At 38.1% G+C, this 26225-nt stretch overlaps 1 protein-coding gene across 2 annotated transcripts in view; it reads left to right on the top strand.

The window, feature by feature from the left end:
* GHR (growth hormone receptor) overlaps positions 1–26225 on the top strand; it is a 356653-nt gene that overhangs the window by 151654 nt on the left and 178774 nt on the right. Inside the window, exon 1 of one of the 2 annotated variants that reach the window (XM_043990453.1) lies at positions 17397–17747. The exons of the other annotated variant lie outside the window; for it this stretch is intronic. Within the exon in view, the coding sequence (XP_043846388.1) occupies positions 17693–17747 (55 nt within the window). The 5' untranslated portion in view covers positions 17397–17692. Of the gene's footprint in view, positions 1–17396; positions 17748–26225 lie in introns of those variants that run through there. 2 annotated transcript variants of the gene reach the window in all.

Genomic DNA, 26225 nt, shown 5'->3' with positions numbered 1-26225 from the left:
TTATAACACGAGATACCCACATGTCCCGTGAATTATGTTTTCCTGTTGACTTTGGACTTACAATAAACCCAACTCCTTTATTTTCCTCTCTAAGAACTTAAAAGCCTTCCTTCTATTTGGTAGAAACTTCCCCTTGTCCTCTGGTTTCATTTAAAATGAGAAAGTCAAGGTGCTTATGACAGAGTTCATACAGTGTATATCTGTAGATCTGTAGATCTGTAGATCAGAATCTCACTGTTAGAGTACCAAGAACTAAGTTAATATTTAGAGATAGATGGTCTAAAACAATGGGATTCTTAGTGCTCTCTGCCCCCCACCTCCTTTACCACAGGAGCAAGGGGGTTGCATAGGATTGAAGGGTCATCTGTTTCATAGACTGCCATGGCCAAAGAGCTCATCACCAAGAAATTAGCCTTCTATGGTATGTCTCTCCGTGCTTAGCTGTACTGGTCTAGGAAAGCAGACACAGTCACTGACCAGGACTGCATCTAAAGCCATTTCAGTATACATATCTTACTACTGCTTGTTCTTTGCTGGTGTAGCCTGCCAGAATTTGGGGACATCTCTCTCTCTTTCTCTCTCTCTCTCTCTCTCTCACACACACACACACACACACACACACATGGTAATGGCACATCAGAGCACTTTCAATTCTTAAAATGCCTCAAGAGTATATTTATCCTATTGCCATTATTATTAAGAATAAGACTATTAAATGAACTATGTAACAAAGTCTCTTTGACACTTTCTAAAATTGAGTTGTGCAGTGGACTATTAATGTCGCTGTCATTTTGATGTTATGAATTTGATGATAAACTGATATAATTTAACATACAATGAGATTTTCAACTGAGGAGAGCTGTAATGATAAAAATAAATTCATTTTGAGTCTGTAAAAAAGTATAGGGGCAGCTAGGTGGCACAGTGAATAGAGCACCAGTCCTGGAGTCAGGAGTACCTGAGTTCAAATCCAGCCTCAAACACTTAACACTTACTAGTTGTGTGACCCTGGGCAAGTCACTTAACCCCAATTGCCTCACTAAAAACAAAAAACAAAAAACAAAAACAAAAAAAAAGTATAGTCAAGGGGGCAGCTAGATGGCGCAGTGGATAAAGCACCAACCCTGGATTTAGAAGGACCTGAGTTCAAATCCAGCCTCAGACAGTTGACACTTACTAGCTGTGTGACCTTGGGCAAGCCACTTAACCCTCACTGCCCCTCACAAAGAAAGTACAGTCAATATATGTGTTCAATAATCACAAATGTGACTTCTTTACCCTTCAAAATATGAAAGTCTCTCCTAAAAGTTTTTCTACAAGTTTTCTTTTTTTTAAATGTATATATTTTTACAAGCATTTATTGTCCCTCACTTCAACTGCCCCCCCTTGAACAATTTTTAAATGAAAAATAAAACAACCATAATAAATATGTATGGTCCAGCAAAACAGATTCACCTATTGGCCATGGCCAGAAATGTATGTCTCATGCATTTGAAGTCCATCCCTTCTGGCAGGAAATGCCAGATGAAACACATCTGCTGGATCTTCATTCCTCTGTATTTGGGGTTTATCATTGCATTTATCAGAGTTCTAAAGTCTTTCAAAGTTGTTTTTCTACATGACATTGTCATCATACAAATTTTTCTCTTGCTTTTGCTTACATCCCTCTGCATCAGTTCTTAGAGGTATTCCTAATTTCCCCTCAAAGTGTCCATTTTGTCATGTCTTATGGCACAGTAATATTCCATTTAATTCCCATTCCATAACTTATCTAGCCATTCCCCAATAAAAGGATATCTCCTTATTTTCTAAGACTTGATACTAAATATATATTTTGTCCTCATAGGTCCTCTTTCTTTATTCTATAGGATGTAATTCTGAGGTAGCTTTCAACATTTCAAAGGTTTTGAACTTCTCACACAAACTATATAGCTAGAACAAACATTGGAGGTTATTATTTTACACGTGAGGACACATATACCCAGAAAGGTGAATAACTTGCCCAGGCGTCAAGTGATGAGTCATAGATTAAGGATTTAACCCCAGGCCCTCTGGTTCCAGATCCAATGTGCTTTCTAGTAAATCACACCATCCATCTCTCCAATTCAATCCAATAAACTCTTTTTAAGTTCTTATTACATATATGGCATCATGCTGTATTCTGGTGATACAAAGCAATTTGATGGCCCTATATTTCCAGGATCTTACATTCTACTATAAAGATAGAACATAGACATATGTAAGTATAATGCTATATCTAACACCAATGAGATACAAACTCATGCTCTACCAGAAAACGGGAGCCTAAACCTAGAACCTAAGACCACTTAACCATAAAACCACTAAATTTAAATACATTATATGGCAGTAGAAAGGACCTTGGGCACCAGAGAGTCCAGCTAAGTGGTCCAGTAGATAGAGCTTTAGACCTAGAGTCGGGAAGACCTGAGTTCAAATCCTGTCTCAAACATTCACTAGCTTTGTGACTCTGGGCAAGTCATTTAATCACTCTCATCCTCAGTTTTCTCATCAGTAAAACAAACATAATAAAAGACCTCCCAGGGCTGTTATGAAGGTAATATTTGTAAAGCACTTTGAAAACCATAAAGTGTTAAATAAAACTAGCTATTGTTCATTATAAGCTATTTGACCTTGAGTCATTCACTTCTTACTGGGTATATATTTACTCAAAAGTAAAATGAACAGTTTAAATAAGAACATCCCTTAAATCCCTTCTAGTTTTAAGAGGAAATTATGTGTACCATCCTTTTTATAGCTTTCAAATCCTTTATCATATCATACATTCAAAAGTATCACGCTGTGTTTACCCTTAATTTGCTAATTTTAAAAAAACTGCACCAAAATGCACTGGAAAGAGTTTGAAATAGTCTCAACTACTTTAGTCACATTTTAATTACAAAGAACTTGGCTGAAATGGGATTGTGAGAGTATATGAGAAATCAGAGGACTGAAGATAAAACATTATGGCTTTAACAATTTTTGTTTAAATTTTAATCTTATCTCTATTGATGTCTCTTGTTTCTATATCACCTTCATTCCTGACTCTCTCCCTCCTTCCTCCCCTTTCCATAGCAATAATGAAAAAAGAAAGAGGAAGAATAGAAATTCAGCAAAACCAGCCAGTATACTAACCATGCCTTGCAATACAACTTTGCAAAGAATGTCAGGAAGGTACATTTTATCTATGCTTCTTTGAGCATAATTCTGGTCACTATAATTACAGAGTATTCACTACTTTTTGTACTTTCTCTTTCCATTTTTGTAGTCATTGTGTATTTACCTTTAATAAGTTCATCTTTTGTGGTCTGAATGTTCAGTTTCATTAAGGTTTCCTCCCATACTAAGTTGTTTTTTTGTTTTTGTTTTTGTTTTTGTTTTTGTTTTTGTTTTTGTTTTAGTGAGGCAATTGGGGTTAAGTGACTTGCCCAGGGTCACACACCTAGTAAGTGTGTGGTAAGTGTCTGAGGCCGGATTTGAACTCAGGTACTCCTGACTCCAGGGCCGGTGCTCTATCCTCTGAGCCACCTATCTGCCCCCCATACTAAGTTTTGAAGTGTTCTAGTCTTCCTAAATGTTTAGTTACTGTTTACCTTTTGTTTTCAGTTATTTAAAAATGCTTGAGTTTTGTCCATTATTAGTAATTGGGAAGGATGGGAGGAAGAAATGGGAGAGTGGACTAGGAAAGAGTAGACTTAGAAGGAAGGATCTTGTTGTACTTGAGGAAAGCAGATGGAGAAACTCAGTCCCATTACTGTCCTGTACTACTCCCCACTCCCAAGGCTACCTACCAAAGGAAGTTTTCCTTCCCTTTCATCCTTCTTTGTTCCATCCTTGACAGAGGGATAGGAAAGTAAAATGACTCAGGTAGTTTATATCTTGATTCATTCTGTAACCCCACCATTTTCCCCTGCCCAGCTAAGTATTCTTCCAAAAGTGGATGAAAACCTCCATTTTTCTAATTGTGTGAGATTTGACAAACGATGACACTCTAAACACAGTGACTGGACTTCTAGTGCCAAGATGGCAGAGTGAGGAAGAAACCCTCTGAAGCCCTCCCAAATTTCCCTCCAACCAACTAGATAACCACTTCTGAATTGTTCCAGAAGCAGGGAAGCAGCTTGCCAGCCCAGCATAAAAGATTTGTCTTATCTCAGTGGGAGAGGAGTGAGGTCCAACAGGAGCAGCAACAGTGGCTGGAGCCATGGTGGCCACAACAGCACTGACAGCAGCCTGAAGCAGTAGCAGCAGCTGCAACAGGCCTCACAGCAGGGCACCTACAACAGGGCTCTAAGCCTGGGACAGTTGGCCATTGAGGACTGTCCTTCCTGGAAACCAGTGGGCCTCTAGGCAAGTGAGCAGTATAGGCAAGCATAATAAGGCCTAATGCCTGCGACCCAACCCCCAGCATGAGCCACCAGGGAGGCCTTGACCCCACTGCTGACTAGTAGTAAAGCCCTTCCCTGTGTGCCTACAGTGAGATCCCAACCCTTAAGTTTACTGAAAGAGACTGTTTTCATGACAACCCAGCAGCAGAGGACCCTCAACCAAGTCACCCCTCCCCCAAAAAAAGGCATAAAAATGAGCAAGAAAGCAAGAAAAAGTTTGACTGTAGAAAGTTACTGTGGTGATAGGGAGAATCAAAGCATAAACCTAGAAGAGGACAATATGACCAAAATGGCAACAGGTAAAGCTTCAAAGAAAAATGTAATTTGGTCTCAGGCCCAAAAAGAATTCCTGGAGAAGCTTAAAAAGAATGTTTAAAAGCAAATTAGAGAAGTAGAAGAAAGTTTTGGAAAAGAAATGAGAGTAATGCAAGGGAATCATGAAAAACAAAAAAGAGTCAATAGCATGGGAAACAATATACAAAAATTTATCAAGGAAAATAACTCCCTAAAAAATAGAATTAGACAGTTGGAAAAGGAAACAAAGGGTCACTGAAGAAAATAATTCCTCAAAAATTTGAATAGAACAAGTGGAAATTAATGACTTTATGAGACATAAAGATGTGATAAGACAAAATCAAAAGTTTTAAAAATAGTAAAAATATGAAATTTCTCATTTTAAAAACAACTGACCTAGAAAATAGATCCAGGAAAGATAATATAAGAATTATTGGACTACCTGAAAGGCATAATGAAAAAAAAAGCCTGGAGAATACCATTCAAGAAATTACCACAGAAAACTGTCCTGATATGTTAGAAATAGAGGGTAAAATAGAAATGGAAAGAATCCATCAATCACCACCTAAAAGAAATCCCCAAATGAAAACTCCCAGGAACATCACAGTCAGATTCCCAAGCTCACAGATCAAGTAGAAAGTATTATAAACAGCCAAAAAGAAGCAAGTCAAGTTTTGTGGAGCTACAGTCAGGATTACACAGAATTTGGCAGCTTCTATAATCAGAGGCCTTGGAATATGATATACCAGAAGGCAAAGGAGTTAGGTTTACAACTTCAACTTCTTAGTTGTAAACCTGCCCAGCAAAATTGAATAGAATCTTTCAGGGAGAAAATGGAAATTTAACAAAATAGAGGACTTTCAAGCATTTCTAATTAAAAGACAAGAGCAGAATAAGAATATGATCTCCAAATACAAGACTCAAGGGAAACATAAGAAGGTTAAAAAAAACATGAAAGAAAAAAATATAAATTCAATAAGGTTAAACTCTATATTTCTATATGGTAAGATGATATTTGTAACTCTTAACAGCTTTATTACTTATAAGAGCAATTGGAGGGAGTTTACATAGACAAAGGGTATGGCTATAAGGTAACATTGATCAAATGATTCACTGCGGGACAAAATAAAGGTGTAAGAAAGAAATTGTACTGGAAGAAGAAGCGGGGGAGATTGAATGAGGTAAATTACACCACCTAAAAGAGGCAGAAAATAGCTATTATAATGGAAGGAAAGGGGGTGGGGATGGGCAAAGCTTAAGCCTTACTGACATCAAAATTGGCTCAGAGATGAAATAACAAAGAGGGAAATCTATCTCACCCTATAAGGAAGAAAAAAGGGATGGAGATAATAGAAGAGGCAAGAAGGGATAATAAAAGTGAGGGTATATTGAGGAAGGTGGTACAGAAGTAAAACACTTAGGAGAGAAAGGGGTGGGGTAAGAGAGTGGGGATAAAAAATTGAAAAATAGGATGGAGGGAAATACACATTTAGTTATAACTATAAATGTGAATGGGATGAACTCACCCACTAAATGGAAACAGCATAATGAATTAAAAACCAAAATCCTACAATATATTGTTGAGAAGAAACATATTTGAAGCAGAGATAAACACAGGGTAAATGTAAGGGGCTGAAACAGAATCTATTATCATTCAGCCAAAGCAAAGAAAGCAGCACTGGAAATTATGATTTCAGACAAAGCAAAAGCAAAAATAGATCTAAAGAAGTTGAATGAGTTACAGGAGGAAATAAATAATAAAACTGTATTAGTTGGGGACCTAAACCTTCCCCTCTCAGAACTGGATAAATCTAACCAAAAAATAAACAAGAAAGAAGTTAAGGAAGTAAATAAATTCTGGAAAAGTTAGATATGATAGATCTCTGGAGAAAATTAAATGAGAATAGAAAGGAATATACCTTTTTCTTAGCAGTATGTGGCACCTACACAAAAATTGACCATGTATTAGGATATTAAAAACCTCACAAACAAATGCAGAAAATAAGATATAGTAAACACATCCTTTTCAGATCACAATGAAATAAAATTATATTCAATAATGGACAATGGAAAGAGAGATTAAAAATTAATTGGAAATTAAATAATCTAAGCCTAAAAAACAAGTGGGTCAAAGAACAAATCATAGAAACAATCAATAATATCTCTAAAGAAAATTAAAACACTGAGACAACATTTCAAAATTTATGAGGTACTACTTGGAAAAATAGGTGAAGAAGAAATCCTACCAAATTCCTTTCATGAGACAAATATGGTTCTGATACCCAAACCAGTAGTAGACAAAACAGAGAAACAAAATTATAGATCAGTTTCCCTAATGAATATTGATGCAAAAATTTTAAATAAAATACTATCAAAGAGATTACAGCAATATATCATAAGGATCATACACTATGACCAGGTGGGATTTATACCAAGAATGCAGTTCTGGTTCAATATTGGGGAAACTATCAGCATAATTGACCATATCAATAACAAACCCAACAGAAATCATATGATTATCTCAATAGGTGCAGAAAAAGCCCTTGACAAAATACAGCATCCATTCCTATTAAAAACACTAAAGAGCATGTAATAAGTGGAGCTTACCTTAAAATGATAAATAGTATTTATCTAAAACCATCAGCAACCATTATATGAAATGGGGATAAGCTTTCAGAAGCCTTGCCAGTATAATCAGGGGTGAAGCAAGGATGCCCATTATCATCTCTATTATTTAATATTGTATGAAAAATATTAGCTATAGCAAAAAGAGAAGAAAAAGAAATTAAAGTAATTAGAATAAACAATGAGGAAACAAAACTATCGCTCTTTAAGATGATATGACATTATACTTAGAAAATTCTAGAAAATCAACTGAAAACTACTTGAAATTATTAACAACTTTAGAAAAGTTGCAGGACACAAAATAAACCCACATAAACCATCAACATTTCTATATATTACCATCAAAGTCCAGCAGTAATAGAAGGAAATTCCATTTAAAATAACTGTAGGGGGCAGCTAGGTGGTGCAGTAGATGAAGCACCAGTCCTGGATTCAGGACGAACTGAGTTCAAATTCGGCCTCAGACACTTGACATTTACTAGCTATGTGACCTTGAGCAAGTCACTTAACCCTCATTGCCCCTCAAAAAAACAGACAAACAAACAAATAAAATAACTGTAACAATATAAATACTTGAGAGTCTGCCAAGAGAAATCCAGGAACTATATGAACACAACTATAAAAACACTTCACACAAATAAATTCAGAGCTGAACAATTGGAAAAATATTAATTGTTCATTGATAGGCCAAGCCAATATAATAAAAATGACAATCTTACCTCAATTAATCTATTTGTTTAGTGCTATACAAATCACACTATTAGAAAATATTTTATAAATCTAGAAAAAATAATAACAAAATTCATCTAGAAGAACAAAAGGTCAAGGATATAAAGGGAATCAATGAAAAAATGCAAAAGAAGGTGATCCAGTTGGACCAGATTTCAAACTGTATTATAAAGCAGTAACTATCATAATACTCTGGTACTGGCTAAGAAATAGAGTGCTGGATCAGTGGAATAGAATAAGTACAAATTGCACTATAATAAATTACTATAGTAATCTATTATATGATAAATCCAAAGATCCAAGCTTTTGGAACAAAAACTCATTATTTGCCAAAAATTTCTGGGAAAACTGGAAAGCAATCTGGCAAAAAATTAGGTATAAGCCAACATCTCACACTGTATACTAAAATAAGGCCAAAGTTGGTTCATGATTTACACATAAAGGCTGGTACCATAAGCAAATTAAGACATCATGGAATAGTTTATCTGTCAGATCTGTAGACAGGGGAGAAATTTTAGAGCCAAAGAAAATATAGAGTGTATATAAAATAGATAATTATGATTATATAAAATTAAAATGTTTTTGCACAAACAAAGCCAATGCAATCAAGATTATAAAGAAAGCAGAAAACTGGGAAAGGATTTTTATAACAAGTATCTCTGATAAAGGCCTCATTTTTCAAATATATAGAGAACTGAGTCAAATTTATAATATAGGTCATTTCTCTATTGAGGAATGGTCAAAGGATATGAAGACAGTTTTCAGACAAAGAACTGAAAGCTATATGTAGCCATATAAAAAAAATGCTCTAAATCACTATTGATCAAAGAAATGCAAATTAAAACAATTTTGAAGTATCACCTCACACCCATCAGAGTGTCTAATATGACAAAAAAGGAAAATGCTGGATGTTGAAGGGGATGTGGGAAAACTGGGGTGCTGTTGGTGGAATTGCAAGCTGATCCACCCATTATGGAGGGTATTTTAGAACTATGCCCAAAGGGCTATAGAACTGTACATACCCTTTGATCCAGCTATACCACTGCTAGGTTTATATCCCAAAGACGTTCAAAAAAAGAGAAAAGGGCCCATTTGTACAAAAATATTTATAGCAACCCTTTTTGTGGTGGTTAAGAATTAGAAATCAAAGGAATGCCCATCATTTGGGGAAATGGATAAAGAAGCTGTGGTATATGATTGTAATGGGATGTTATTGTGCTATAAGAAATGACAAACAGGATGACTTCAGAAAAACCTGGAAAGATTTATACGAACTGATGTAGAGTTAAGTGAACAGAACCAGGAGAATATTGTGCACAGGAACAGGAATATTGTTTGATGAATTGTAAATGACTTAACTATTCTCAGCAATACAATGATCCAAGACAATCCCAAAAGACTAATGATGATGCATACTATCTGCCTCTAGAGAAAGAACTGATACTGATTGAACACAGACTGAAGTGTGCTGTTTTCACTTTCTTTCTTTCATTTTTCTTTTATTCAAGTCTTCAAAATGACAAATATTAAAATATTTTACATAATTGTACATGTATAATCTATATCTGATTGTTTGATGCCTCAGGAAGGAGAAAGGGGAGGGAGGGGAGAGAAAGAGGAAGAGATATAACTTGTTTTTTTTGTTTTGTTTTTGTTTTGTTTTTGTTTTGTTTTGTTTTTTAGTGAGGCAATTGGGGCCAAGTGATTTGCCCAGGGTCACACAGCTAGTAAGTGTTAAGTGTCTGAGGCCGGATTTCAACTCAAGTCCTCCTGACTCCAGGGCCGGTGCTCTATCACTGCGCCATCTAGCTTCCCCAAGAGATATAATTTGAAACTCAAAACTTTAAATTAAAATGTTAATTTCAAAAAAAAAAAAAAAAAAAGAATGTCTGTCCATACTTTTTTTGGGGGCGGGGCAATGAGGGTTGAGTGACTTGCCCAGGGTCACACAGCTAGTAAGTATCAAGTGTCTGAGGCCGGATTTGAACTCAGGTCCTCCTGAATCCAGGGACGGTGCTTTATCCACTATGCCACCTAGCTGCCCCCATACTTTTTTTTTTTTTTTTACAAAGGGCTTCTGTAAAAATACAGAAACATAATTTCAGGCTCAGTAATATACCCTATTTTCCCCCCTCCCCCTCAAAATGAATGCTGAGCTTCTTTTGAAGTTTCTGTAAAAACAACACCCCAATTAGGTGGGAAGCCCTACCAAAAAGAAAAAATTCCACACATAGTGGTTAGACAGTGACATTTGCTGTTAAATTAAATCTTCTACTCGTACTGTCTATTGAAAAAAAATGACTTCCCATGGGTGTGCCCTTGGGACAAGTTGTATTCTAAAGCTATATCTGAACCTTGGACCAGGATTATTCTAGAGGTAATCTAAATCTAGCTTGGGAGTCTGGTTTGGTTAGATCACTGGAGGCTACCCTTATTTCCAAATTTGTAATCCAGTTGCCTAAAATAGAGTATGGCTTGTTATGGTCTTTTTATGTCATATGTCCCCTTCTTATCCCCATGATATCTTTCTTTTGACCCTTACTCCAGTGTCTCTGTCTATAAGGTTTGGGGAGTGTGTGTGTGTGTGTGTGTGTGTGTGCGTGTGTGTGTGTGTGTAGTTTCTATGTGGTATATGATTAAACCAATTATTTTGAAAGACTAGTATATGTTCCTTGTGTGTTCACCTTAAACATTGGCTTTGAATACCATCACAGATGCTTAAGAGTGCTATGTTGCATAGTAGAATGCTGTCTTTGAAGCTAGGAAAACCTGGATTAAAATACTGATGACACATACCAAGTGTGTGACCCTCGACAAGTCACTTAAGCTTTTAGTACTCTAGGCAACTCCAAGACCATAAATTGTCAAATTGCTGGCTTACATTAGCAGAAGGATTTCCTTATCTGGGAGTTGTCTCCTATACCAATGGAATCATAGAATTAATACCTATTCCTACAAGAAGTTGCCTAGTATAATTAAGTTAGAGGTAATATCTCAAGGCCAGTAAAGAAATATACACCTGAGTGCTAATTAATGTTCTGGTTTTGAACCAAGAGTCCAAACACCATTTGAATCTAGTTTCTCTCCTGAGCCACAGTTTCACATCACCATCTACTTTTTAAACATCTCAAACCAGATGTCTCATAGATAATTCAAACTCAACAAGTCTACAGTAGAACTCATTACCTTTCCCCCCAAATCCTCCCCTCTTCTCAATTTTCCTATTCTAAGGGCACCACTGTCTTTCCAGTCACCTAAACTCCTCACTCTCACTCCCCCACACATAGCTATTCTGTTGTCAAATCCTGTCGTTTTTACCTTAACAACTTCTATTGTACACATCCTCTTCTCCCCACCCCCACAGCCATGAAACACCTTCATTAAAGTCCTCATCACCTTTTTCCTGGACTATTACAGTCATGTCCTTCCTAATTGTTCACATTTTTCCCACCTCTCAAATCTCTCTCCACTCCAAACCCTTTCTCTATACTCAACTGCTAATGTGACTTTCCTAAAGCTTGTGTCTGACCATTTCATTTCTGCTCAGTAGATTCTAGTGGCTCTTTATTTCTTTTAAGACGGAACATAAATTCCTCTTTGGCATTTAAACTTCACAACCTGATCTTTTCCTACCTCTCCAGACTTTCGCTTTTCTCCCTTCTATATACTTCACATTCTGCTACACTGTCCTCCTTATAGTTTGTTGCACACACATTCTATCTCCTGACTCTGCATCTCTACCTGCTCCTGGAATGGTTACCCTTCTTGCTTCCATAGCTTTCTTCAAGACTCAGCTCAAAACCCACCTGCTGAAAGAATCTTCCCTCCTCCCCTAGTACTTTCCATTTGAGATTGTTGTTCACTTGTTCAGTCGCCTCCAACTCTTTGTGACCCCATGGACTTTGTCCATGAGGCTTTCTTGGCAAAGACACTGGAGTGGTTTGCCATTTCCTTCTCCAGCGTGTCCTTATTTTACAAATGAGGAACTGAGGCAAATAGGGCTTAAGTGACTTGCCCAGGGTCACACAACTAGTAAGTGTCTGAGTCTGGATTTAAATTCACAAAGGTGAGTCTCCCTGATTTCAGACCCAGCACTCTATCCACTGCACCACCTACCTGTCTGCACTGCCCCCCCCCGATTACTTTCCATCTCTTTTATATGTATATATATATATATAGTTATAGATAGTGATATAGTCATAGTTATAGTTACAGTTATAGTTATTTGTACTGTATATATCTTCCCTTTAGAATGTAAGCTCCTTGAGGACAAGGACCATATTTTTGCCTTTCTTTGTATCCCTTGCTTATTATAGACCTCGTCATATAGTAAGTGTTTGTTAAAGGTTTATTGACTAATTGACCTCTGTATGAAGAATTTGGCATTTTTATACTAAAATATTTTTTCCTTCCCTTTAGTAGGAATGGTTAATTTCTTTATATCATCCAATATCACAGGCTGATAAAATCATGGATTTGTAGCTGTAAGGAACTTGGGAGTCCTTCTAGTCCAATTCCCATATTTTACTGATCAAGGGTCAGAGAAGGCAGTTATTTTTCCCATAAGTGACAAATCTGGGATTCCAAACCCAGCCCTCTGACTCCAAAAGCAGTTCTCTTTATCATGCATTTTTTTTAAATTTTTAATTTTAAAAAAGTTTTATTCTGACAATTCATCTCAAGTATAAAAAGTCAAAATTCTTACACCAATCTTCAAAAGAAAACCATGCAGAGCAATTAAAACTGTTTACGGCCTTTTGTTTCCTTAGCTTGCTTCTTTATACTAGGTTGTTGTCAACAGAACAGACTTTTCTTGAAAAAATTCCACATTGTTAGTAAATCCTGGGTCTGAGCCATGTATATTACCCTAGGATTACTGCCTCAGTGGATTCTCAGCACTCTAGGTTCTTTTTAAAATATATATATTTATGTTTTTTTAGTGAGGCAATTGGGGTTAAGTGACTTGCCCAGGGTCACCCAGCTAGTAAGTGTTAAGTGTCTGAGGCCGGATTTGAACTCAGGTACTCCTGACTCCAGGGCCGGTGCTCTATTCACTGCACCACCTAGCTGCCCCACTCTAGGTTCTTAAGTGTTAACAAGTATATACTACCTAATTTTAAAATTAGCCCATTGCTTTCTTTTCTGATCACTGAGGATACTTCTTCAGGGGCTACTTATGGGATCTGAGGTACTTCTTTTGATTTCCATTTAAATTATAGGAAAGCCTAGGAGATGCAATGCCCTACATCTAGGCTTTGCACAGGGAAATGATTTTCCCACTTCTACACCACAGTGAGACTTCTATCCTAGATTCTTGGTCCTGCCTTCCTTGGTGATTTATTGATGAGGACCCTGCAATTAAAATCCAGATTTAATCAGAGCCTGGTATTTGGATAGTAACACTATCTTTGAAGTCTATGGTTTAGGATGCAAAGAGTTTCTAAAAAACAACAATAACAACAACAAATTCAGAGGCATCATGGTGCAGTAGATAGAGTACTGGAATGGTATTCAGAAAGAACTAGGTTCAGCTCCTACCTAGGATGCTTACCAGCTGTGTGACCCTAGGTATACCTTTAACTTTTCTCTGCTTCAGTTTCCTTATCTATAAAAATGAAGGGGGCAGCTAGGTGGCACAGTGGATTGAGCACCAACCCTGGAATCAGGAATACCTGAGTTCGAATCCGGCCTCAGATGCTTGACACTTACTAGCTGTGTGACCCTGGGCAAGTCACTTAACTCCAATTGCCTCACTAAAAAGAAGGAGGAGGAGGAGGAGGAGGAGAAGAAGGAGAAGGAGAAGGAGAAGAAGAAGAGAAGGAGGAGGAGGAGGGGAAGGAGGAGAAGAAGAAGAAGAAGAAGAAGAAGAAGAAGAAGAAGGAAGAAGAAGAAGAAGAAGACGCAAGACGCAAGAAGAAGAAGAAGAAGAAGAAGAAGAAGAAGAAGAAGAAGAAGAAGAAGAAGAAGAAGAAGAAGAAGAAGAAGAAGAAGAAGAAGAAGGGTACAGGGAATGGTTGGACCTAATGGCCTCTAAGTTCCTTTCTAGCTCTAAATCAAATAGCTCTCCACATCTGCTGATATTCCTGTTTCCAAACACCTGTGCATCACTTTTCCTTCTATTCCTTGGTTTGAAAAGAAACCATAGTTTTTGACGTGTTGCATTTAAGATTTATCCAGGACATCCAGTTTGAAATTCCTACTAAGTAGTTAGTGTTATGGGAGTAAAGCTTTGGGGATAGATTAAGGATCTAGCTATACATATATATTTGCATTATGTAATATATCTTATATATAGTAATTTTATCTATGTGTTATATATCTGAGAATCATCTCCCTAGGTTTAGTTTCCACTTAATGATCTTTTCACTTATAATGATGAGATTATTGTGTATATTATTCTATTGGTTCTGCTTATTTCACACTGAATCAGTTCATGTAAATATTCCCATGGTTTTTCTTCATTCCTCACATTCATCATTTTTTTACTACACAGGATATTCGTCAATGTTGCACAAAATTAAATATCATTCAGCTTCTAAAGAAGAAAGAAGGAAAATAAGCAGAACAAGTTGTTTTAGATCTTTCCTTTTGTGACTGACCTGTTTCTGATCAAACTAAACTAAATATCCTCATCTGGTCAGAGAGCAACCTTTGGGAATATCTGAGGGTTGAACAACCTAGACTATCACCAATGAAGCCACACACCCACTGTGGTAACTGCTGATTATGATCCCGGTGTTTTTCTAAGATTCCTTGTCCTCTTGAGGAAAGAAAGGTCTATTCCCTGAGGCAGTCAATGAATCGGATCAGATTGGCAGAGATTCAGATGCACTTCCTTTCGCTGCATCTAATTAGAGGGGTAGAGAGAAGTCATCCCTTGCCCCACTGTGCTGGAGGCAGCTCTAAGAAAGCTGATTGTTAAATTTTGAGTAGTTACACTTTGGAAGTCCTCAAATGCTACAAGTCAAGGCTTGATTTCTTCTTTTGTTGATTGTCTAGTCTTAAGGAAGTGATGTAGAAAATGTTAAAAACCCCATGCTTACAGTGGCTACAGCCACAGATACAAGAAGCAATCATTTGTTTGAACCATAGGGGGAAAAAAACACACCACCCAACTGTTGGCTACAGTTTTCAGCAACAAATCTACAGGACTGCAATCCAAACTTAATGGAAAATATATAACCATAGATTATTAGAGATAGAGAGGACCTTGGAAAGCTCATGACTCTCTTTAAAGAATGAAGTAGGGGTTTGCCTTGTGAGATTTAAAATTAGATATACTAGCATTAAACTACACCTATAACTTTTCCCTTATACATCTCCCAGACCACTAAGAAAAAGAAGCCTCTGAGCTTTAATCAGTGAGGGATTAGTTTTTATTGTTTGGTAATTAATTAAACAACAAAAGGTGATACCAATAAGAGAAATAGGAAAGTAGAAATACAAATTAATAATCTTAGATCTAAGCTCAGTCTATATTCCTATTATAAAACTCAACAAATTCCAAACTTCCTGCCAGGCTGAGAACCAGCACCGAACACCAAAAGCGTGTGCCATCACGGCTAAGCTGAAACGCCAGAGCGAGAGAGTGAGAGAGAGCCAACTTCTGTTCCACCCTCAGTATTTGAACTGCCGTCCCGGAAGTTGGTGCCCTCGGACACGGCATGCTTGGCCAGCTCTCCAGGCAGCAGCAGGTGCACGGCCGTTTGTCGCGGTCTCCTCCCCAAAAGGGTGGTCCTTCAAAAGCTGCTTCAGTAGCATGCGCTCAACTCTCAAATGATTAAGCTAAAACTTCTGTTTTTTACCACGTTCCCCACTTTGTTTCATTTGAAAAATTAATGAGTTTGCTCAATATAACAGCCTAAAGTTATACAAGGAACATTCCAGAAAGACAAGGCTAAAACTCAGGTTTCCTGATTCCTAGTTCAGTGCCCTTGTCATTATATCACAATATGTAAAGAAGTGACTTTCCTGGCACAAGCCATGAGAAGTGAATTTGTAGGTATGAGATAAAGTAATGAAGACCAAAAAGTAATGGTTTTGTTCATTGTATTGACTTGACATCCTTTGTTTTCATTTTTGAGACCAATCCTTCCCTTGCTACATATTAAGAGCATGTTAATCAAATGATCAATTAACAAGGATTTATTAAATGTCATTATGTTCCAGGTATTGTGCTAGGTATTAAGGATACATAGAGAAAAATATATAGTCTCTATCTTCATTAACTTACCTTCTACTGGGACAAACCTGGGTCTGTAGACACCTAGGAGGTCTGTGGATAGATTTCAGGACAGGATGTGAACTCAGATGGGAAAAAAATGTACATCTTTATTTTTAATAATCTCTAACTGAAATTTAGCATTTGTTCCAATTATGAAACAAACATTATTCTAAGAAAGAGGCCTTTTGACATCACCAGACTGACAAAGGATCTAGGACACACAGGGGGTTAAGAACTTCTGTACTAGGGAAATAACATGCACATCGATGCACAAGTACAAAATATACACAAAGGAATTTCATAGGTTGGTGGGAACAACTGGTGAGATCACAAAAGGCCTCACAAAGGAGATGACCTTTTACCCAAACCTCAGAGGAAGCTAGAATTTCTTTTTTTTCTTTTCTTCTTTTTTTCATTTTGAATAGAATTTTATTTTCCAAAATATATGTAAATGGAGGGGGGAAGAGAAGTTGGAAGCTAGAATTTCTAAGAACCGGGTTGGGGTGGAGGGCAATTCTAGGCATGAGGGACAAGAATGCTGTCAAAGAGGCCAAAGTTCAATTATTAGAATTGTAACTGGTCCCATATATAAAATAGTTATAGCCAATTAAGGCCTATTAAAACTTGAGGTTCAGAAGATACTAATGGTTCAACAGCCATCCAACTGTAGCACTGTAAGAATAAAATCTTTTCATACATATACAAGATCAGGAATGTAAGGACCCAGAAAGGCTCAAATGATGTTAGAATTACACAAATTAGCCCATCAGATAAGAAATGACCAGATCACCTTGACAGAATGGTCTTTTGGTCTCTTTCCACCTCTAAGATCATTTTACTCAACTGTAAAAGGAGGGGGTTGGACTAGATGTCCTCTCAGGGTTCATCACTGGAGCCTCCCACTCTAAGACTGTAGTCAGTCAAGTGCATTTCTAGAATTTTGTGTCCCTGTGCTGGCCTGGCTAGCAGGGAGGCACCTCCTGGGAGATTCCAGCATAGCCTTGGGCTGTGCTTCAGCTGGCAGGGCACAGAGGCTTGGTGGGCAAAGGTTAGAGGGCTTGTTTTACATTAGGCAATGGTTCTGTGTGCTTTATTTTACTTTTCTGGTACCAGGGAGTATCAAGGGCACATGCAAGAAGGGAAGCAGCAGAAGGACAGACAGACAGACAGACAGACAGACATTAGAGTAGACAAGGAATGAACTGGACTTGGTGCAAGTTCATAGACCAAAGCTACAAGATGAAGAAACCACAGATCAGGACATAAGGGTTCGGTGAAGAGAAAATTTTCAGCCCTGATTCTACCCCCATTCCAGCGGTCCTTTCCTCCTTGCCAAGTGTTCACCAAATGAGTATCATGTGGCCTGTGGAACAAAGCTGAAGGAAGGAGTAAGGGGAGTGTGTCATGAAGCCTAATGGATACTATGGGACCCCCCAGCCTCTATTTCAGAAATGTCTACAAGACTGTTGGTTAGTAGTCACTTCTCTCTATGTCTAATATAAAGGCCAAAGGGTCAAGTGTTCGTATTTGGTTTTCTGTTATATTTGGAGCTCTGACTTCGGTTAAGGAAGGTGTTGTCTTTCTTTTCCCATCCCTCTTCTCTCTCGATGAGGTCAAATAGATTATGGAATTTGGTGTTTGAGAGCCTGAATTTGAATTCCAGCTCTCTGGCGTCTACTTACCCATCTGACCTTAGAGAAGTTACTTTGCTTTTGTGGATCTCAATTTCCTCACCTCAGAGAGAGGTTGAGAGAGGGAAAAAGACACAGAGACAAAGACAGACAGATACAGAGATGGAAAGAGAGGGAGCAATGAAGACAGAGAAACAGAGGGAGAGAGGAGAGAGACAGAAAGACAGATGGAGGTGGGGGTTGGACTAGCTAGAAGGGTCTCTAAGATCCCATCTACTTTGCTTCTCCATCCTTGTACCTATATGTTCACTTTTTCTATTTCCTGTTCCCCATTCTCTTCAACTAACCTTGCTTTCTCTTTACATTGTCTTTTGCTTAGTGGTATTAAATGTTCATTAACAGAGGCCTTAGAATCTCTGTGATAACACTGATATGTCATTGGGTTTCTATTGGTTGTTCTTTGACTTAAGAGCTAGTCCCTTCAGCAGTTACTGAGAGGGTACAGTTTGTACAAATCAACTGAAGTTATAATTTGCATTCAGAAGAAATTGCAGGCTTTTTCTTCTACTCCTTGTTTTACATTTGAGTTATCTGTCCATGTTTAGAGAAGCTGATGAATGGAAGTAATGACAACACAGTAGTATGTTGGGTTGATATTTAATCTTCCTAAGTCCCAGTTTCCTCATCAACAAAATGAGGGGGTTAGATTAGATTATCTAAGGTTATAGGGTTCATATGGAATGGACTATAAGGTCCACCTAATCTAACCCCTTCATTTTAGAGATGAGAAAACCATGACCCAAAGACATTAAGTGCCCAAGATCCCTTCCAGCTGTAGAATTCTGTGATCTGAACTTACTTCTGTGGTTTTCCAAATGACCTTATAAATATTCAGAGCTTTAATAAATAGGAAAAGGTATTGCTCTGGCACCTAGCCCTGCCTTCTTGCTGTCTAACTGCATTTGTAATTTTCTTCTCTCTATGACTACTCGCGACTATTCTGAATGTGAACTCTGGCACAAACTTCACCAGCTAGATGCTGGTAAGAATTGGTTTATTCGTATTCACAATTATCTAATGTGCCACTGAAAACCATGGAGATAGGGAGGAAATAAAATATGTAAAAATAGGTAAGGAGGATATTCTGGGCATAGGAAATAGCATAAACAAAGTAATATAATCAGGAACATGGTAGATTCAAGGATAAGAAAGAAATGTAGCTTGGCTAGATCATATGAAGAGGTAAATTAGTAAAATAAGATTATAAAGGCAGCTAGGTGGTACAGTGGATAAAGCACTGGCCTTGGATTCAGGAGGACCTGAGTTCAAATCCAGCCTCAGACACTTGACACTTACTAGCTGTGTGACCTTGGGCAAGTCACTTCACCCTCATTGCCCCAAGGGAAAAAAAACAATAAGGGTAGACTGGTGCTGTGTTGTGAAGGTTGTAAAGGTTCTTGAAAGCCAAGCCAAAGAGGAAGAACTTAGTTTGCACCATGCACAATAAGCATCTAAAAAAGATTTTTAGCAGCAGTATGATGTGACTAAATATACAAAGAAAAGTTACCCTGGCAGTAAGATGAAGGATGGATCAATGTTGCTGTTTATCCTTCATCCCGGAAGAGGACCATGACATTGAGGTGATGTCATGGCTTTCACTGAATTGTATTTAAATGAGAGAGGTCTGTGCAAGATCACCAACCTCATTCTCTCCTCCAGAGCCATCTGGGTGCAGTGACAAGATGTGTGTGTGTGTGTGTGTGTGTGTATCAGAATGACTGGCCCTGGATGTTTAAGGTAATTGGGGTTAGGTGACTTGCCCAGGATCACACAGCTAGTAAGTGTCTGAGGTGAGATTTGAACTCAGGTCCTCCCAACTTCAGGACCAGTTCTTTATCCACTGTGCCACCTAGCTGCCTTTGATCAATGTAGGGAAAGAATGAAGTGAAAAAGATTTGTAACGTAGCTATTTCCAAGGTCCAAGCAGGTATTGAGGAGCAGAGACATCACCTTGCTGACAAAGGTCCATATAGTTAAAACATTGATTTTTCTGGTAGCAAGGTATGGTTGTGAGGCTTAAAATATAAGGAAAACTGAGCACTGAAGAATCAACACTTTTGAACTGTGAGTGCTGGAGAAAGCTTCTGAGAATCCCTTGGATAGCAAGGAGGTCAAAGCAGTCAATACTTAAAGAAATTAACTCAGGCTATTGACTAGAAAGTCAGTTGCTAAGGCTGAAGCTTAAATATTTTAGCCACATAATGAGAAGATGAGACTCAATTCAAAAAGACCCTAATGTTGGGAAAGATTGATGCAGAAGGAAAAGGGGATGGTGGAGGATGAGATAGTGTCATGGAAACGATGAGCATGAACTTGGACAGACTTCAAGAGATAGTGATGGATAGAAGGGTCTGGTTTTGCTATAGACCATGGATTCACAAAGGGTCAGATAAGACCGAATGACTGAACAAAAAAATACAGGATGATGATAGTATAAATGACAAGAAAGGAGTGGACAGGAGAAATCCTATGGAAATGGAAACAATTGAACTGATCTCTTTGGGATATAGACCTAGTAGTGGTATTGCTAGGTCAAAGGGTATGCACAGTTTTATAGCCTTTTGGGCGTGGTTCCAAACTGATCTCCAAAATGGTTGTATCAAATCAAATAATAAATGTAAAGTGCTTTGCAAACCTTAAAATGATAGATAAATGACAACTATTATTATAATTAAATAATAATTGTAACTTACATAGACCCTAAAGGTTTGAAAAACATACTGCATCTTCTGATTTGATCATCACAACAAATGACCCTTCAAGGTTGCTGCTAAAGATGTTCTCATTCTTATTTAACAGATGAGAAAATTAAAATTCAGAGAGGTTAGGCGATTTGTCCGAAGTCAGAAAACTAGTTAGGTCTTCCTGACTCTGCATCCAGCCCTCTATCTTCTATACTAGGGAGGAAATAGGAGTATATTGAGTAGGACAGATCAACAATATAAAATGCTGTTGAGAGGTCAAGGCAGAAAACTTTTTTTAAAAAGCCTTTGGATTGGTTGATTAGAATCATTGACGACCACAAAAAAGTAGTTTCAGTAGAATAGTAGTCTTCCTGGGGGCAGCTAGGTGGCGAAGTGGATAGAGCACCCGCCCTGGATTCAGGAGGACCTGAGTTCAAATCTGGCCTCAGACACTTAACACTTACCAACTGTGTGACCCTGGGCAAGTCACTTAACCACAATTGCCTCATGGAAAAAAGAGATTAGATCATGAGGGTAGCTAAGTGCCAGGCCTAGCATCAGAAAGACCTGAGTTCAAATCTAGCCTCTGACACTTCCTTGCTGTGTAACTCTGAGTAAGTCACTGTTTGCTTCAGTTTCCTAATCTGTAAAAAGAGCTGGAGAAGGGAATAGCAAACCACTCCAGTATCTCAGGCAAGAAAACCCCCAAAAAGGTCACAAAGAGTCAGACATAACTGAAAGGGCTTGACAACAACAACAAAAAGAACTGGAATGGGGCAGCTGGGTGGCGCAGTGGATAGAGCACTGGCCCTGGAGTCAGGAGTACCTGAGTTCAAATCCGACCTCAGACACTTAACACTTACTAGCTGTGTGACCCTGGGCAAGTCACTTAACCCCAATTGCCTCACTAAAAAAAAAAAAAAAAAAAAAAAAGAACTGGAATGTGAATCTGGTTCTGACTGACGTAGATTTCGGAAAGGACATTTGAACTGTGGGGAACTGAGGTTTGCAGTCTAACAAACTAGTCATTTTACCTTAACTGGAGCATAGATAGAGACAGGACCTATAATTTCATTAGTATGGAATAAGGAAATTCCCTCTACCAATGCAGCTCAGCACCTTCTCTGAAACTTAGTCAGTCTAAAGAGTGATGCTGTCAGGTTTCTGCAGGGAAAAAATGCAAAGGAGACAAAATTTAACTACAAAATATTTTGTCTTTGTCATCTGTTTCCTCTCATCTGATCCCTGGGCTTCCAGTATCTTCATGCTATCTTATAACTATCTGTCCAGCCTATCTTTATCACCTAAATTTCCTCTTTCTTCCCTTCCCCAATCAAAATTCCTTTATCCCATAGATCATCCCCTTGTAGTTCTCAGCTGGTCTCTGATCAGTTTAGCTTATTAAAGTAATTCACACTAAGGTATGAAAGAAACTTCCATATTTATCTATATCTATAGATAGATATATAGATATATATGGAATCTGCATTTTAGACAGTGAATAAAGACAATTCATTTACATAGTAAGACATCCACTCTATATCTTTACACATCACTCTTCCCCATTCATCTTTTGTTTGTTTGTTTGTTTGTTTTTTGTGGGGCAATGAGGGTTAAGTGACTTGCCCAGGGTCACATAGCTAGTAAGTGTCAAGTGTCTGACACCGGATTTGAACTCACATCCTCCTGAATCCAGAGCTCGTGCTTTATCCACTGTGCCACCTAGCTGCCCCCCCATTCATCTTTTAAAGGAAATCTTAGGGCCTAAAAAAAAAAAAATCAAACAATAATCATTTATTAAGCACCTACTATGTACTCAGCACTGTGTACTGTGCTAAACTCTAATGATAAAAAGGCAAAACAGAGTCTGCTCTCGAGGAGATAAGTGTTCTAAAAGGAGAGGGTGGTATATGGGAGACTCTGTGTGTGGGGAGGGGGAGCATGTAAAAATATATTCAAATTAAGGAAAAGGAATAAATTTCAGGTGTTATAGCTAGTTTATCAGGAAGACAAAGCTTCATTATTTTGCAAGAGATTACAATTTATCAACAACCACAGATGGGGTCGTGTAGAGGAAAGGAGCCCATAGAGATGGAATCAGAAATCCTGGGTTCAAGTTTAGGCTCCCCAGTTTACTAGCTGTGTAGAAAACCAAGCCAGTTGCTTCTAGACCTTCTTTCTCTTGTCTGTAAAATGAGAAGTTTGGACTTGACCTGTGAGGTTCCTTCCAGCTCTAAACCCTATAATACTATGATCCTGTGAAACCATTTCTTAGGATGGGTCACTGCTGGGAAGATTTCCACAGGTGGCTCATCCCATCTATTTAGAGGAATTATTATTAGTTTCATTTTCAAAGCGACTCATTTTTTTTACCTTGTCCCCAAATTCTAGGGTTACTAGACACTATTCAGACCTGGGCATTGTTAAGGGCTAAAATTCTAGCTAGTCTGTCTAAAATATCTTATGAGTGGTCGCCAATAAATTATAAGCTTTAGCAAGAGTTAGGCTTTTAAGCATTTATTAAGGAGAACAAGAATTTGGTAAAGAGAGAGAAAGGCCTAGATTCCTATCTATTAAAAGGGAGAGCGCATTTCTAGCTCCCCTCTCCACCAGAGTCCTCAGGAAAAAAAAAGTGAGAGCGAGCGCCAGTCTCTTCCTTCCTCCTCCCACTAGCCCGCGTCACTTCCTGACGCTAAAGAAAAGACTCCTGGTCTTGCCCTCAAAGACCTTTGCTTCATGGGCGGAACTCTTCTACAGTAAGTCTCCAGCAGGTGGCGTCATTCCAATCGTTACAGCATTGGCTTCTAGGCACCATGGAGATATCTCAGATGGTAAGAAAGAAGCTATCTTGCCTTTTAGATGAGAACTCCTTGGGATGTTTGCTATGTGCTAACAAAAGGAAAAGAAATAAATGGATTATCCAGCTGGAAGGGACCTTTGGCATCATGTGTTTGAATCTCCTCAATTTATGGGTGAAGAAACTGAGGTCCAGAGTTCTTAATAATAGGTCATATCTATATGGACCTTCATGGTTTACAAAGCAACTTCCTCACAATTCAGTGAGGTAGGTAATACCAGTATTATTATCCCCATTTTGCAGATTAGAAAACTGAGACTCAGAGAAGTTAATTTTAGTTAATTTTTCCCATCATGGGAAGTATTCAAGCAGAGGCTAGATGAATATTGCAGCAATTACTCTTGCATTTGGTGGGAGACTGGACTCGAGAATGTCATATAAAACCTCTTCTACATTAAAGGTCTATGGTTTAACTATCAAAACTAGAATTTAAGCCCAGGCACACTAACTTCAAGTCCAATTATAGCGCCTTTCAGTAAGTTGTGATTAGTCACACAATGTGGCAATCTCTGAACTTTTTTAATCATGTACCCCATCAATAAAATTTTGTTGGACATACATCCCTAAATTTACTTATTTATAAATGATATACATGTATGCCTGTATCAATAGTTTTACATGTTTAAAACTTATACGTAAATAGAATTTTAATAATATTTTATTTTCCCCCAGTTACAATGCAAACACAAATGTTAACCTTCATTTAAAAATAATTTTCAAGTTCTAAATTTTTTCTTCCTTCCTCCCTCAGATGGTAAGCAATTTGATAAAGGTTATACATGTTCAATCATGCAAAACATTTTACAATATTAGTCATGTTGTGAAAGAAGACACATATCATAAATAGAAATTTTAAAATGGAAAATAAAAACAAAATAATATTTAATCCTACAGTCAATAGGAAGCCACTGGAGTTTATTGAACCTGGGGAGTGATGTAGTCAGACCTGTGTTTTAGGAAAATCACTTTAACATCTCTGTAATATAGCCTGTATCAGAGAAGGAAGAGGCCTTGAGGCAGGGAGATGAATTAGGAGGCTGGTGCAATAGTCCAGGAAAGAGATGATGAGAGCCTTCAACTAGAGTCATGACTGGGCAAGTAAATAGGACAGATATGAGAGGTGTTGTCGAGGTAGAAATGTGAAGATTTAGCATTTGATTGGGATATGTGGTGTGAAATTGAAGATAATACTAGGTGTACTAGGTGACTAGGAGGATACTGGTGCTTTTAGAAGTAACAGAGGGGCAGCTAGGTGGCACAGTGGATAGAGCACTGGCCCTAGAGTCAGTAGGACCTGAGTTCAAATCTGACCTCAGATACTTAACACTTACTAGCTGTGTGAGTCACTTAACCCCAATTGCCTCACCAAAAAAAAAAAAAGATTGCTAAAAGTAACAGAGAAGGGGCAGCTAGGTGGCACAGTGGATAAAGCACCAGCCCTGGATTCAGGAGGACCTGTGTTCAAATCTGATCTCAGACACTTGATACTTACTAGCTGTGTGACCCTGGGCAAGTCACTTAACCCTCATTGCCCCACAAAAATTAATTAATTAATTGATACATAAATAAATAAATTAAAGTAACAAGAGAAGTTTGGTAGAGAAATAAGTTTAGGGAGAAAGATGTAACAAGTTTTGTGATACAGTTTAACAAGCCGTCAATGCCTGTTCATCTGGTGCCATTCATTCTGTCCCCTGTAAAACTAAAAGGGGGAAGATAGATCTTTTACTGGCCCTTCCCTTGCACTCTCTAAGGGTTCCTGCTACAGCCATGAAGTAATCTGAAGAACAGGAGGAAGATATTTTTGAGAAGAGATGGTGGGGTACAGGGAAAGTGATTTTCCCAATAACATCTAAGCAGTTAGTTACTTCAGTCAGTGCCTGGGCTCTAACTTCTCTGTGGACCTATACTTGGATTAGAAGGAAAAAGGTTGGAAACGTAAAGAGCTGAGAGATGAGGCAGAGTGAGTGGGTGTTGGGGGGTGATGTTTACTGTGAATGTGCTGGAAATAAGCTGCCTTATTGGCCATTGCCCATAGGATGGTATATGCCCCATTATCCACTCTCTGATTAAGTGATCAGATACCCTTTGAATTCAGGCCACAGCTCCCTTGGGGTCAGATGCTGGGTCACCAGGAAGCTTTGGTCTCTACTTGTTATACTACTGACATAATAACTGACCTGACATTTAGACTTTATCATATTTTATTCAGCATTATATTTATATACTCATGGGGAAGGCTAGGTGGCATAGTGGATAGAGTTCTAGGCCTGAAATCAGGAAGACCTGAGTTCAAATCTGATCTCAGACACTTCCTAACTGTATGACCTGGGGAAGTCAGTTAACCCTTTTTACCTCAGTTTCCTCATAAGTAAAATGAGCTGGAGAAGGTAATGGCAAATCTCTTCAGTATCTTTGCCAAGAAAACCTCAAATGAGTTCACAAAAAATCAGACATGACCAAAACAATTGAACAACAACAAAAATTGTATAAAAACTATGAAAGTAGATACCATTTTAAAATTTTCTTTTTATCCTTCCACATTGCCTAACAAAGTGCTCTGTACTTAATAAGTGGTTTTGGAATTTATGGATGAATGACTAGAACCCAGGTCTATTAACACAAATACTGTGGTAGAAATAGCCTTGGATTTTGGAGTTAAAAGACCTGGGTTGGGGCAGCTAGATGGCGCAGTGGATAAAGCACCGGCCCTGG

This window comes from Dromiciops gliroides, chromosome 1 (assembly GCF_019393635.1).
Source record: "Dromiciops gliroides isolate mDroGli1 chromosome 1, mDroGli1.pri, whole genome shotgun sequence".
NCBI classification, from domain to species: Eukaryota; Metazoa; Chordata; class Mammalia; order Microbiotheria; family Microbiotheriidae; genus Dromiciops; species Dromiciops gliroides.
This window is presented reverse-complemented; position numbering and strand designations above follow the sequence as displayed.